Source organism: Vidua macroura, chromosome 1 (genome assembly GCF_024509145.1).
Source record: "Vidua macroura isolate BioBank_ID:100142 chromosome 1, ASM2450914v1, whole genome shotgun sequence".
Classification (NCBI taxonomy): domain Eukaryota; kingdom Metazoa; phylum Chordata; class Aves; order Passeriformes; family Viduidae; genus Vidua; species Vidua macroura.
This window is the reverse complement of record NC_071571.1, coordinates 34,962,016-34,976,311: the sequence shown is the minus strand read 5'-3', so window position 1 is coordinate 34,976,311 and position 14,296 is coordinate 34,962,016. Positions and strand designations below refer to the sequence as shown.

The 14,296-nt window shown below is 38.2% G+C and overlaps 1 protein-coding gene across 2 annotated transcripts in view; it reads left to right on the top strand.

Moving 5' to 3' along the window:
• SCRN1 (secernin 1) overlaps positions 1-14,075 on the top strand; it is a 38,484-nt gene extending 24,409 nt beyond the window's left edge. For both annotated transcript variants that reach the window (XM_053983965.1, XM_053983958.1), the window contains exons 4-9: positions 2,565-2,767; positions 5,626-5,820; positions 7,431-7,596; positions 9,426-9,606; positions 11,618-11,777; positions 12,016-14,075. In XM_053983965.1, coding sequence (XP_053839940.1) covers positions 2,565-2,767; positions 5,626-5,820; positions 7,431-7,596; positions 9,426-9,606; positions 11,618-11,776 — 904 coding nt within the window. In that variant the 3' untranslated portion in view covers position 11,777; positions 12,016-14,075. The remainder of the gene's footprint in view (positions 1-2,564; positions 2,768-5,625; positions 5,821-7,430; positions 7,597-9,425; positions 9,607-11,617; positions 11,778-12,015) is intronic.
• The last annotated feature ends 221 nt before the right edge of the window (positions 14,076-14,296 follow it).

Sequence of the window (14,296 nt, the reverse complement as noted above, 5' to 3'; positions counted from 1 at the left end):
GTATTAATTAGCTTATCAGGATTTTCTTCAGGTATTCTTCCTAGATGCCTGCAGTTTTGGTTTTTTCTTAATTTTAATCCCTATGTGTTTGTATTATTTACTTGTTCATTTCATCATAGGTGCAATAATTTTTTCAGAGCCACACAGAGATGCCAATCTTGGCAGGGAGTCAAGAATGCTCTTTAAAATGGTATTAATTTGTTTACCAATTTCTTTCCTTAGAGACCTCAAAACTGAATAAAGTAGAATGTCATCAAGTATGTTAGTTAATTTGGAAAGCCTGCATTATGTAACAGATAGGTGAAGTTGAAAAGCTTAAGATAATATTGTTTTGACAATATGACAGCATAGTGGAGGTACTTAGGCAGTGGATTGTACTAAATCACTGCAATTTTATTAATAAGTAATTCAGGCTCTCATCTGGGGTTGAAATTGCTTCTAACTGTTCTTCCAGCTCACTTTGAAGAGTACTCTGAAGTGTGTTAGTGGGAGGGTTATGCTGCAGTTGCCCAGGACATTGATGCTGAGATAATTGACAAGACTTATTTTTGTGGAAATGAGTTGTGTGGTTGTTGTGTAGGATGAGCTTTTTTCCTTTTATTTTATTTTATTTTCCTGTCCCTTGTGACTGACAGGAGCAGCCAAGCAAAAGCAGAGCCTAGACCTTTACTTAATAGAAATAAATGTAACATTGGAGCCATTTATAAAAAAAATATAATACCTAAAGGGTGCCTCTTCAGCCTGTACCCCTGCTGCGGTTTTGACAGCACAAGCTAGACTGTAAGCCTCTCAAATGGAAAATTTCAGGGAGACATGATTAAAGTTTTAGTGGGATGGTATGTCTCTTGGCAATTTTTGATCTAATTATAACCTAATGGTTTTATTCATTAACTGGGGAAAAGGGAGAAGATTATCAGTGAATCAATTACCAAGGTAGTTTTCAGTCCATTCACTTACCTGTGGTCTCTGGTATGTTCAAAGACTGGCATAGCTGTATTGGTCTGAAAAAGCAATTGCACCAGTGATGAAAAGAATGAAGGAAAAACATAAATGCAGAGGGACTAAAAATGGAGCCACCAGTACAAAAGAAGTTTCAGCTAACAGGAAAAGACGAGAGGGAAAGAACTTATAAATGTAAAGTAGAAGATGATGGAGGAGGAACTGTCACTTTAAGTTAAGCCTTAAAATTGTAGTTGGCTCTTAGCTCTTCTTTGTCAGTTAGTGATAAATAGATGCTGCTGAGAGAGATGAAAACACTGCTTTCAATAATTTAGCCTAAAACAAGGCTAATAGTAGCCAAGTATTTAACAATGCAGAGCCATTGCAGAGAAGTACTGAGATCAACAAATCTGTATTCAAATTATCAGGACCTGATTTGTCTACTGTGGTTTTTAGGAAAGAAACAGAGTAGTGTTTTCTTGTCATGTGATTTCAAGAGAAATGGAAAGAGCTAGCTTAGATAGATACTTATGTCTAAAAAAGTGATTTTCTTGGAACTATCCACCAGTCAAAATTATTTTGTCCATAGAGCGGTTAGAGAAAGACAAACACAGAAAAATATTAAGGTGACAAAACAACAGAGAGAAATTTTGGACTGATCCAGGTAACTCCCAAAGGATGGAAGCATGGATAGGCTGTTGTTTGAAACACTGCATTTCCTCATTACCAGTAATTGGATTTTGGAACCAGTGAAATCATTTGCAGTTCTGATTTCAACTTCTGGTTACTGCTTTTGTTGTTGATTCAATTAGAGCTGTAAATTATATCAAGGGATTATTTAATGCCACTTACTCAAGGCAGGATACAGTCATTCCCTATGGCTTTGTAAAATTTATTACCACACCTCAGTTTGCTTTTCTGTAAAATACCCTTGCTTTGCTTGAACTTCCTTTTAAAATTCTGTTCTTTCAGACATATGGTTGCTCTTACTTCTGACAAAAGCCATATCTGATATTCAAATAGTTTTTTGGGGAAGCCTCTGCAGGAGCTCTGAAGTATGACTGTGCACAAATGCTTGTCTTTACAGCATGTAGTATGCATATAAGGATAACACCTGGTTTCCATGGCCAACCAGAGCATTGGGAAAGAGAGGTTGTAGAGAGGCTGTGATATTGAATACTCTGTTTCTTTTTTTAATAGGTAGTAATATTAATTTACAATTTCCCACCCTTGTACAGAAAAGTAACCTTGGTACAGCTGTTACTTAAAAAAATACTTGTAAATTTTCCTTCAAATATATTCTGCCTGAGGAGGAGATAAATAGAGCATTACATGTTTACAGTGCAGCTGAGATCAATGGTTGGTAATGGGACTTTAAGAAAAAAACTAAAAGCCAGCTATGATAGGCTTGAGAGTAAAGAACCAGCATATAAAATCAAGACTAGAAACAAATAATTCTGTATCTCATCATTTAGTAACTAATTAAAGCAAGAACTCTTATATTAGGCATACCAAGCACTTCAATATTTTAAATTCAGATGAGTGCTGGTGTTTAAAAATAATAACTTAAGGAGATCTTACTGTATCATTCCTCTCTGAATCTCTGTTTTCCTCTTTTCTTATAGACTTGGCCTAGAAAGGGGTGCAACAGCTAAAGAAGCATTGGATGTAATAGTTGCTCTATTGGAAGAGCATGGACAAGGTGGAAATTATTATGAAGATGGGAGTACATGCCATACTTTCCAAAGTGCATTTTTGATTGTGGACAGAAATGAAGCCTGGATACTGGAGACTTCTGGAAAGTATTGGGCAGCTGAAAAAATCACAGGTGAGTTTAGAACTCACTGCAAATCCTATTAAAAATAGCTGTAAAGAGTTGTCTTGGAAGAATTGCTCTTAAAGTCAGTGAGTTTAAATAAGTGACTAATGAATGCAAGTGTTTGATTAAATCACCAATTTTAGTTTTCTATATTTGCACTACTTTGGCTTTTTTTAATGTGTTGATTTGCATTCGCTGATGTGATCTAGCATTTTCTGTGAAGATGGAGATTGTTGCCTTTATGCATAAACTATGTAATAATAATTTTTATATTTGATAGATGTATTTTCTCAGATTTATTCTCTGTTTGGAAATGTCAGATGGTTTTTTTGATGGCGTTAATGCCCAAATTATTATTTACAAATCTGAAACATTGTGAGGAAAGGATAAGCATTGATAGTTTTGACGAAAGGGCCTTTTTTCAGATGATAAATTGAGTGGGTTGCTGGTGGTGGTTCCTTTACTGAAATAGATACACTCCCTTCATATCCCCCCTTTTTTTAATGATAGTGCAAAATAATAACTTTCTCCTCTTTAAACTTGTAAATGGTTTCTTTTTCTGTATGTGTGAAGCCAGAGCTGCCAAACTAACTTCTAGAATTCACTGGCTTAGTGGATTAATTTATTTAAAACTTTTCCAGCATATATGGATTGTTCAAGGCCTGTATTTAATTTATTCTCATCTTGATTTTGAAGGGGGTTTTTATTTTCATAAGAGTAGAGCTTTTTAAAATGTACTCATGTTTGAATGCAGTGAAAATTCAGAGTGTTCAAGAGGACTTTTGTCATCCATGACTTGAGCTATGACAGATCCATTCAATTCTCTCCTCCTTTCCCCCTAAATGAAAGGTAGGAGATAGCAGATATGGGAAGGAGCAAAGAAATATCACCAGGCTGTGCAATGTTGTGTGATGGCTGCTGTCAGTCCCTGCCACCAAACAGGAATCAGTTACCTTCACAGAGGTGGTGTTTTCCCAAGTAAAGCTTGCATTTTAAGGATACCTACAGGTTATCTGGCACAAATAGGTACCAAACATAGAGGAGAGAAGGCTGAAAATGCTGTCCTGATGAAATCCCAGTTCCGGCAAGCAGCTGACTCCTGAGCTTCCTGGGATTATGCAGTGACAGCCTGCCTTCTTCTCTTGACCTGCCTGACTGATATTTGAAGGACAGTGGGTTTTATTTAGCAGTTTTAGCTGCATCAGCAATACATAACCTTCATGTCCTCCTTCCCTTCAGATGAAGGCATATAAACTGTTGCCTTCATCTGATGCTTGCAGCTTTTTGAAATTATTCTACTGCTCTGTTCTGGTTTCTACTGGCACACTGCTCTTCAGGAGGTCTCTGTGAGCTGCAGATAAGCAGTTTGCACCTCCTGCAACCCTGCAGGAAAGGCTGCTGGCTGTGTAAGAACTCTATATTTCATACTTTGTTCAGGGGGCTCTTTTTTGCAGCCATACATGTGCCTCTTAAGCTTTCAAATGAATGCACAAATGCTGTTAAAATGGGAAAAATGTGCCATTTCCCAGTGTGAAGGTATATTTTTTCCTGACTATCCTCAGAGTTCTAATATTACTGCTGCAGGACTGTAAAGCTTATAGTGAGTGTTTATTAAGTAGCTCTCAGACAATAATTTGAGAATTAATATTTCAAAGTCCTTTCTATTAATGTTCCTAAGTCTCAGTGGAAAATTTTATTTGATTGATAATTCTTTTTTTTAGTGGTGGATCAAACCCATGAAATATTATTTTGCATGAGTTGATAAATGTAATACTTAAAGAACTCCTAAAGAGTGGCTTGCCTAGCTGGACACGAATACAAATATCCCCATCACTGAAGAAAATTCCCTGAAAAGTATGCTGTTTGAAAGGGTGAATCAGAATAAGCTGCCAGTGACTCTCACGTAGATCAGAATTGGATGACAGGGACTTTTTTTGCAGAATGATGCACAGAATTTCCTGAAGTTGTTACTCATTATTTAAATTGCATGCATGAGGTATTATAAAAGCAAGCTCACTTTTTTGGAACGCAGTATTAAAAAATTCCACAACTACTGGTTTTGTTTCTGTCTAAGAAATGATTTGTGCCAAATCCCAGAATCTGTGTTTATTTTAGTTTATAGTTTTACTTTATCAGCTCTTTCTCTGGCTTTCAATATGTTTGCTTTATTCTCTGAGGACTATCTGCAGCAACCACTGCCATGCTGTGGATATATGGTTATAAGCACTGCAGTATTTTTGATAAACGGAACTTAAAAAAAGTTCAGTATTCTTTGGAGGCTACTTACACATTCTTTTTACTTCATGCCATTTTAAAATTTAAGATAAAAGAATTGTAATTTGAACCTATCTTGCAGCCTACAGTGAAACTGTTTCTCAACTGGGAAGCTTAAAGCAATTGCAATGATTTTAAAAACATTTTCCAAATTCTTAATTTTGAAGGGCAAGGAAGGTTCATTAAATGCAGCTCTGCTGAAATATATTTTGAAATCAAGTCAGATCTCAAGCCTTCTTGTGTCTGTGGAATATGCCATTAGAAAAAAGATTAGGCAGGTGCCTTTGGCATTTGGATAACACTTTTGCTGTGTGGTCAGAACGTGTGAGGTGTGGATTGTGAAACTGGCATTCTGTCTAAATCCCACTATTAATCACAGGTGTCAGTGTCTCAGCAGGGCACAGAGGATTGAGCTCTGCAACCTGCAGTGATTGGTAATTCTGTGTATGTGTAATTATATAGTTATGCAGTCATGCCAAATGTACATACTAACCAATGGATTAATTTGTTTCCTAATTGATATGACATTTTGCTTCCAGCTTCTCCCAGGAAAACTATATTAATGCTCTCTTTTAATATGTGGCTATTTCTAGAGGGAGTGAAATGCATTTGCAATCAGCTTTCATTAACTACAAAAATTGATGCTGAGCATCCTGAACTAAGGAATTATGTGAAAAGTCAAGGCTGGTGGAATGGAGACTCAGACTTCAATTTTTCTGAAGTGTTTTCTCTTGCTGATGACCATTTAGCCTGTTGTTCTGGCAGGGAGAGCCTAGAAAAGCAAGGTGGTAAGTGTTGAACTATCTTTCTGTGGGCACACTGGGTTTTTTAGTCACTGCTGCCTCCTTTTCAGGCATTCTGTCCAGAACTACATGTGACTGAGAACACCTCTACATGTAAACTGTGTAGGAAGGAAGATCAGAACTAAAGACTGTCCCCAAATTTGCCACAATTTAGGATGAAGCCCTTAATGTCACCCCCAAGGTTTCAAAATGGGATTCCAATTACAAAGTAACTTCCTTCAGTGTTCTGATGTGCATGAAGTGCCACTGCATCTGTGCTTTCCTGGAATTTTAGTGGCCCTATGTAACACTAAAATTATAGTATTTAAAAAAAAGAATTGCCTCATATATCAAAGCTTGAGCTCAGTGGAATCTGCATTTTGGGAAAAATGTAGATTTAACCTTTTGGGGAAAGTTTCAAGAGCATAGTTTAAGGAAGAGCAGTTGCAAACTGAAATCGCTTTTTCTTTGTTGAGCAGAACAAAGCTAATGGGACAGACATGGTGCCTATTCTCTGCCATCAAAAGAGGGATTTATTTCCAGACCCAAATTTATTACTGACTTCAGTTCACTGTAGCTGGCCAAAATACCTCTGAAATGGACAGCCTGCAACAGTGCATAGCTGACACATGTCTTCTCTTTCATGCATGAAAAATAGCACAAATTATAATTTTCTAAAAAGCCCTTTACTACAGATGTGAATTTGCTAGACTGTTGGCATTTTTAAATGTTAGTAAATGTTCTGAAGAGTGTAGAGGTGAGATATTTGTTGCACTGCAGAGTTCCTGCTAAGGCTGTAGAATTGCAGGGAGTGTGGTTAGTGTCTGAGGCAGATACAGTAACTCTGAAGGGCTATAGGTAAAAGATCTTAATAAATCTGGATTATAGCACTAAAAATCTTGAGGGCCCCTACAGACAGATGGCTATGGCTGAAAATCTTGCAGGCTGCTGAGTCATTCTGTGTCTCCTGGTGTGTTGAGGCACCTGTGCATGGAGGTCTGAGTCACTGCAGAGCCTGAGAAGGTACAGGGAAGAAGCCTGACCTGCCAAAGGAGCATGTGAGAAAACATGGAGGGGCAATGGAGGGGAAAGCTGGGATGAACAGAGGCAGAAAACATGGTGAGAACAGAGGATCCTTGTACATAGGGGTTTGGAGAAAAATCTTGGTGCCTAGGTCTGTTGCTGTAACATTCTGTGACTGCAAGATGATGTTTCAAAATTTCAAGTGAGAATGGAAATTGAGAAATGGAAGATCAGGGTGCTCTCATTCTGCCCTGCTTGGCTAGAGGAAAATGGATGTTTTATGTAAGTAGTCTGTTCATAGTGACTGCTAAAGCAGTATTATAGCCTTCTTCCTGAATATGTACCTTTTTAATAGCATTTCTCCCTACCCGGCAATTTCCATGCCAAATTAATGCTTCTGACCATTCTCATTTACTAGCTAGGCACGTTCTTTCTGAATGTTCAGTGCTTAAGTAGAAACTATTAACTGGGATTTGTGACATGCCCATGTCAAGTGTCAGTGGCCATTTTAGGCCAAAGCTTGTTCAAGCTAAATCCTTACCTGGGCTCCAAGCCATTGAACACTCAGGAATTTTTTCTCCCCCTCCATATAGGTGACGTTTCTGCACAAGCTATGATTGATGTCCTGCGTGACAAGGATAGTGGTGTCTGTGTGGACTCTGAATCTTTCCTTACTACAGCTAGCATAGTGTCTGTTCTGCCTCAGGACTCTAGTTTTCCCTGTATTCATTACTTCACTGGCACGCCAGACCCTTCAAGGTAAGCCACAGCACTGGGGTCCCTGGGGTGCAGAGCAGGTGATGGATTGAAAGGTAACAAACAAACCCTGCCACCCAAACTGGAACATACTTCAAGAGCATGTTCTAACCAGAAATGCAGTCAGTGCTCCTTGTTGTGCAATCTGACAGTCCTGTGTTACCAAGCTTCTAGGGAAATGCAGTTTAGGGAGGAGCCAGGAATTCCAGCGTAGTTGCTTTCCAGTTGGAAAGTTGTTGAGATGATGAAGTTGGGGACTTCCCAAGTCACTTCTCTCAAACAGGTAGGTGCAAAACTCCAACAAATGAAGTGTTTTAACTATCAGAGAGAGGTTGTGTACTCTAGGTAGCTCCATATGTCATCAAAATGTTGACACAGCAAAACATCTGCAAGGTGCTGGGATCCCAAGCATGTTTTTTATTCGAGGGACAATTTCCAGTTGGTTTACATGGTGTCCTATCTAGCTGAAAGTAGCTGAGGAGATTAGGGAACTCATGTGCCAGATCATCAAAGAACTAATGAATTAACTTGTGTTTTAAACAGAATCCACCTGGGATTCACAGAAATTAAGCTAAACCACTTGTAGTTTTTCAGGAGATCTGCCACTTGCATTGAGATAAAGAGGTTATGGGGAGAAAAAAAACGGTGCCCTTGATTGTCATTCCTGTCAGAGGGCTGGTAGTAATCATTAGGTTTTACTGAGGGCTGTGGAAGTCATCCATGCCAAAGGGACTTTCCACCCACCTTGCATTATGCAACTCAGACTGTCATGGTTAAGTGTCAATTTTAAACTTGCTCACCCAAACTTTTCTTTGACTCGATGCAAGTCCTTTGCAATAAAAAGGAGCAAGGCTTCAAGTTATTTTTTGGGATTTCTGTCCTTTTGAAGGTCAAAAACCTGGGTTAAAAGCCTTGTTTAGAGACCTTTCTTGCTTTTTTTGACAGTGTAATGCATTAAGAAAGAATTATTTTAAATGCAGCTAGTGAGTCACGTAAATTCTTAGTCAGCAAGGCTTTGTGACAGTGATGGAAAGGGTTGCAGCACTGATCCTGCTGACTGTACACAGGCAGTGGTTATTAATTGTGTGTTGCAGAAGTCTTCACTTTTGGCAGGTTCTTCACTGCAGAATGCGGGGTGGTTTGTTGTTCTGTATCTAAAGACAAGGAAGGCAATTGTTCCATGCACTTGCCAAAACCTACTTTCAGCTTCTCAGGAATGAAGATTCTGTATTGATGGGGCTTTTTTATGTTTGTCTCTCTTAGGAGTTTAGACCCAAATTCAGTGTTAAAATAATTTGAGAAATGTCACAATATTGGTAGCCATGTCTTCCCCCACCTCTTGAAGTAGAATTCTAAAGTGCTGCTGTTTATATGCAAAATCCTCTGATATTGAGCAAGATATGTAATCTTCCCTGCTCCATGCAAGTGGTTTTTTTTCTGATTTTAATAAAATTTAAATCTGGAAGGAGGAGGAGAGATGCCAGTGGGAACAGAGGAGAAAAACTGAATGTTGAGATTTGTTACAAAAAAATTGGAGGAGAAAATCAGTACTATTCTTTTAAAGAAATGGCAGAACTGGCATGACGACACCAGAGAATCTTATAGGTAAAAGGGTAATAAGTTTTTGCAATAATTGCCAAACCCAGTTCTTTTAAAGCACACAGATTTGTTTTGCTTGACCAGTACCATGTCTCTAACTTTACCCATGCCTAGTGTAGATGAATTACCTATGCTGCTCTGTATGTGTTGTTTTAAAATAGCCTGGTGAACATTTCAATAACATATATGAGATCTCTCTTATTACTGCAAGCACTAATTCTCATTTCTTTCAGGTCCATATTTAAACCCTTTATTTTTGTTGATGATGTAAAATTAGTACCAAAAGTGCAGTCTCCTTCTTTTGGCAATGATGATCCTGCTAAAAAGATACCTCGATTCCAGGAGAAACCAGATCGTAGGCATGAATTGTACAAGGCACATGAATGGGCCCGATCTCTCCTGGAGAACGATCAGGTAAGAGCTATGGGACCTAGAATTAAAGAACTGAAATCAATGTAGATTGCCAACTCCATAACTTAGTTCACAGTCACTCACTGAAAAACATTCTCTGAATATTCTTAGAATCCTTGAGAGTTTAGCTTGAATAATGAAGCCCTCTGAAGGGCAAACTATTCTGCATAATTTTTGTTATCCTGAGAGTATTACTCTGTTCCTTTACTTTTACAAAATGAAAAGTCAAACTGTTAAGCTGATTATCTTGTTCAATCCCCACTCTGCATATAGTCTTTTTAGTGATTAGAACACTGGATGCTAGTGCAACATGGTATCAGAATTATGTGTTAGGATGAGGACAGGAATGTTGTAATTTAAATCATATGCTGGATTAAGAACTACATAGTTTGGAAAGGTATTTTTCTTTAAGGAATAATTTGCATGTGACAGTTTGGCAAGTCTTGCATTTTGCAATTCAATGCATTTCTGTTAATCTTTAATTGAAAATGCCATGTGAGAAGAAAGGACACTTTGCAGGACCATGCAGTACATACCTGAGGGCTGAAAACCTTCCATGGTAAAAACTTAGTGTTGAAGATCTCTTAGGCAAATAATTTTGGAGTAAGTATAGTCAGGAAGGAGATTATTCTGTATAGCTTTTCCAAATGGTTGAGATAAAACTTTTGGTTTTATCATTGGGCAGGTACTTCAATAACTTCTCAACATTTGCAATTACAACTACAGCAGTAAACTGCATAAGTGGTTTTAAGGAAGTGAAACAGATGGAAAGATCACCAAGGCACACCTGTCAGGCTTTTATGGGTATTCAGGCAATTTGTGGAAGACCCTCACATAGTTGTATTGAACGCTCACAGAGGACTTGCTTTTCTACAATTTTCTTCTGTGTGTATTTGCATGGGTCAGAGTCTTGCTACGATCATAACAACATTCAGACCTACCCACTATTGATTAAGGAAGCTATGACAACCTTTGCTAGTACAAACATTATTTAAATGCAGCTGGGGCTAGATTTTTAAGGTGTAATTTAAAATTTTTGGCCCCTGGTAACATTGTTTTAATGTGCAGCTGGCTTTCATATCATTTTGCGAGATGTTGATTTAGGGAAGACCTGGAAGAGGCATCTTAGCATCTTGTGGACTCTTGCCTGTTAAAGTCCCACAATGTGACACCAATAGTTGTGGTAGAAAAGAAAGTGCAGTTTCTACTCAGGTTTCATGCTATAGACGCTGCCCATCTGAGAGCCTAAACCTTAGATGAGATGCTCTGCTCTTCCTGGACAAAATGCTGAGAAAAATCCTGAAAAACTCAGAACCACCACTCATTCTAAATGACTTTGTTTTCCCCTGAAATTCAGTTTCGAAAGCTGCAAGCAAAACAAGCAGCAGGTCTCCATTAAAGAAAAAAAAAAAAAAAAAAAAAAAAAGTAGAGTTTAAATAGCATTTGGATAAAAATGAAATTACACCTTTTCCAGGAGTAAATTTTCTAGAAACACAAAGAGCGGTAAGTTGTAATGGCACATAAAACCTCCGTGGGATCTGGAGTCTAAATACTGTTACTGTTATCTAAAACGACACATCATTTTAGATCTGTCATCATCTTGCAGGTGTTGATTTGAGGGATGCACATGCAAATAACACAATCTGTACAATTCTTAGGCTTCCAGTCTTCTCACATAGTTCTGTTAGTGGGATTACAATCTTAAGAAACTGCTTTACCTCTGTTATATGTACAAGCCTTATATAATTTTCCTCTATTAATCTTTCAGTCTCTTCCTTTGCTTTAAACTTAGCAACTCCTGTTTGGTTATTTTTCTTAATGCACAAAATGTCCAGGACTGTGCCTTTTAGCCTTTGGCCATCCAAAAAACTAATACCAGAAATAGTTTGTACTTAAAAAATCTTTTTCATTTTTAAAAATATTTGAAAATATCTCTGTAACAAAGAGAAACAGTAAAATGCTTTAATGAGCCTGTTTGCTGGTTAACTGAGTTTGGTTATTTCATGCATTTAGGATAAAGGCCAGAAACTGATGAGGATTATGTTAGACCTTGAAAAACAAGGTTTAGAAGCAATGGAAGATATCCTTTCTCGTACAGAGATTCTGGATCCAGCTGAAGTAGTGGATCTTTTCTATGACTGTGTTGACACAGAACTAAAGTTCTTCAAATAAAGTAAGCAAACAATTCTTTAGGTACAACTCTACCAGTGAATGTGAAATGTTGGATCCGATTCTAAACCTCCTCCTCTTTTACACTAAGCTGAGGACGTTAAGAATTGGGTTCAAACCCATCTTTCTACCTGCTCAGCTTGTCTCCAAAGTCCCTTTTCCCTATGCTGCATTGCAGGCAATTTTTTTTCAATTTCACTCTTGCTTGGAATGGATTTTCAACAAATTTTATCTCATTTCAGCTACAGTGGCTATTGTTAGCCATTTCACTGGAAGACTGCAATGTTCTTCAAGCCTTGAAAGAAAGTTCTTCACACTTGTGATTTTGCAGGAAAAAAACATTTCTAGAGGAAAAAATGTTACTTGCTAGCTGTATCCGGTTAACAAATTGCTTTCCTTTGTCCAATCTTGTGGTGTTACTGTTTGTCTATGTATATAGTGAAAGGAGAAAGTCACTGACTGGTCCAATTACTGTGTGCATGCTGGCTAATTTAGTACAGAATGTTAAAACATGTATGTTGGGCAACCAATTAAAGTAAAGATTTAACTTCATCAGGCTAATTGCCATATTGTCATTGAAAGCAATCTGGTTTCCCCTCTGTTGCTCAGGACTAGGCTTGCAGCAAAGCTGACTTGCATTTTTCTCTTCTTGCTAATTCATGCAGAGTTGAAATGGTAGAGTTGAAATCACAGTTTGAGATGGGTAGGAAGGTAAGTCCTGGCTCTTGAACTTGTTGTGCTGGCCTCATAAGGCTGTGTCTGGTTGCAGTAACTCAGCACCTGACATTATGCCTGTACAAATTATCAGAATTTAGTCCCCAGGTTAAGTTCTGCCTTTGCCCTCAGCCAGCTTGTGTTTGTAGTGCACCTGGCTGCTGCTCCAGAACTGAGTACTGAAGTGCAGAGCCAGCCTGGATGCCGTAGAGATCTACACATATTGCCTCTTAAGATGCAATTATTAAGGTGTCAGATTTATATACAAGCTACAGATTTGGAATTTTTTAAAGGAATAGATGCTGGACATTGATAAATACCTGGCTATTCTCCATCTTTCTGCCTTTGTACTGCTGAACAGTTCCTAGTAATCTCTGTTGTGAGATACATGGCTGATGAATCCATTAAGTGCCAGTGAGTTGCTGGTGGCAATCCAACTGGTTAGGCTTAGAAATGGCTGTTCTATGCTTTCTTACATTAGGTGCAGTGCTGCAGCATGCTCCCCTTCCTCCACAGTCCTACAGGCAGACCTGCTTTTCATTGTATATTCTTCTTGTGAAAGTGAGATAGAGCAAACACTGAGAATTAAACCAGTAAACACTGTGTCCAGTGAAGATGGTTGGTGGGTTTTTTTCCTACAGGAAGTTGAAAGAGGATGTCCATATCTTTAGTAAGTGGAAGTTAACATATGGAGTTAAAATCCTTCACTGTTTGAGAAAGTGTATGGTGAAGAACCACAGGCTTCTGTATTGAGGAAGTAAAAGCTCCTTAGAAAGCAGAAACACCTCAAATTGAAACTGTAAGAGTTGTGCATCAGGGAAATAGTCATTGCCATATTGGCACACTGCATTCTCAGGATTTTTTAAATGAAATTGTTCCGTTCAGACTCATTATTACTTTGGTATTGCCTTATATGACAAATGGCGATTGGACAAGAAAACATGGGGCCTTTATACTTACAGAAAACAAGGAAGAATATATTTTCTCTTACAACCTACCTAATATCTCCCATTCACAATAAAATCCTCCCATGCTGTCTATCATAGGAACAACTCCTGTGTCTAAGTATTTTAAAGTGTAGACAACAGGAGAAGGAAATATTCAAGTAGACCCTGAAATTCAGCTGCTCTGTATGGTAAACAGAGGAGGGGCTGACTGCAAGGAGCACACTTGATTTCAGAGAATGTTGCAGGGGATGAAGCCCACTGAAAGAGAAGTGTGCTTTTTCCAGCTGCCCATAACTGAAGTAAATGGATTTCCCATGAAATCACATCTCCTGATAGGAGAGTAGCTGGGTATTTCTGCACAACCAGGGAATAGGAATAAAATGATTGCTCCGGCAAGAGGACAAAAATTAGGATATTCCACTTCTCACAGCTATTTTGCATGACTTGGATTTCTAATCTTTGAGAGCTGGAAGAGAGGCAGGATGAAAGAAGTGAGTGTTCCTGTTAAAAACGTCATATATCTTATTTGCCTGTTTCTTAAGAAAGATGAAAGCAACACTTGCAATTATCTCATGGGCGTTTATGTCCTTATTTGGAACTGCTATTATGACAGAATGAATAAATTGTTTTGAACACAGTGATCCAGGTAGTAATTTTCTAATAGTATGTTGATTTTGCTTCAGTTGTATAGTGCATTTAAAAACCAAAACCAGCTGTGGTACAGCAACATGGTTGGGTGCAGTCAGTAGAAACCAGAGCAACTGCATGGTATTAATATTTGTAGTAATCTTCAACAGAGGTGTGTCTCAGTGGAAGTACACTGTGGGACTTATGGGATCAGCTGCCTCAGGGTCACAGCCAG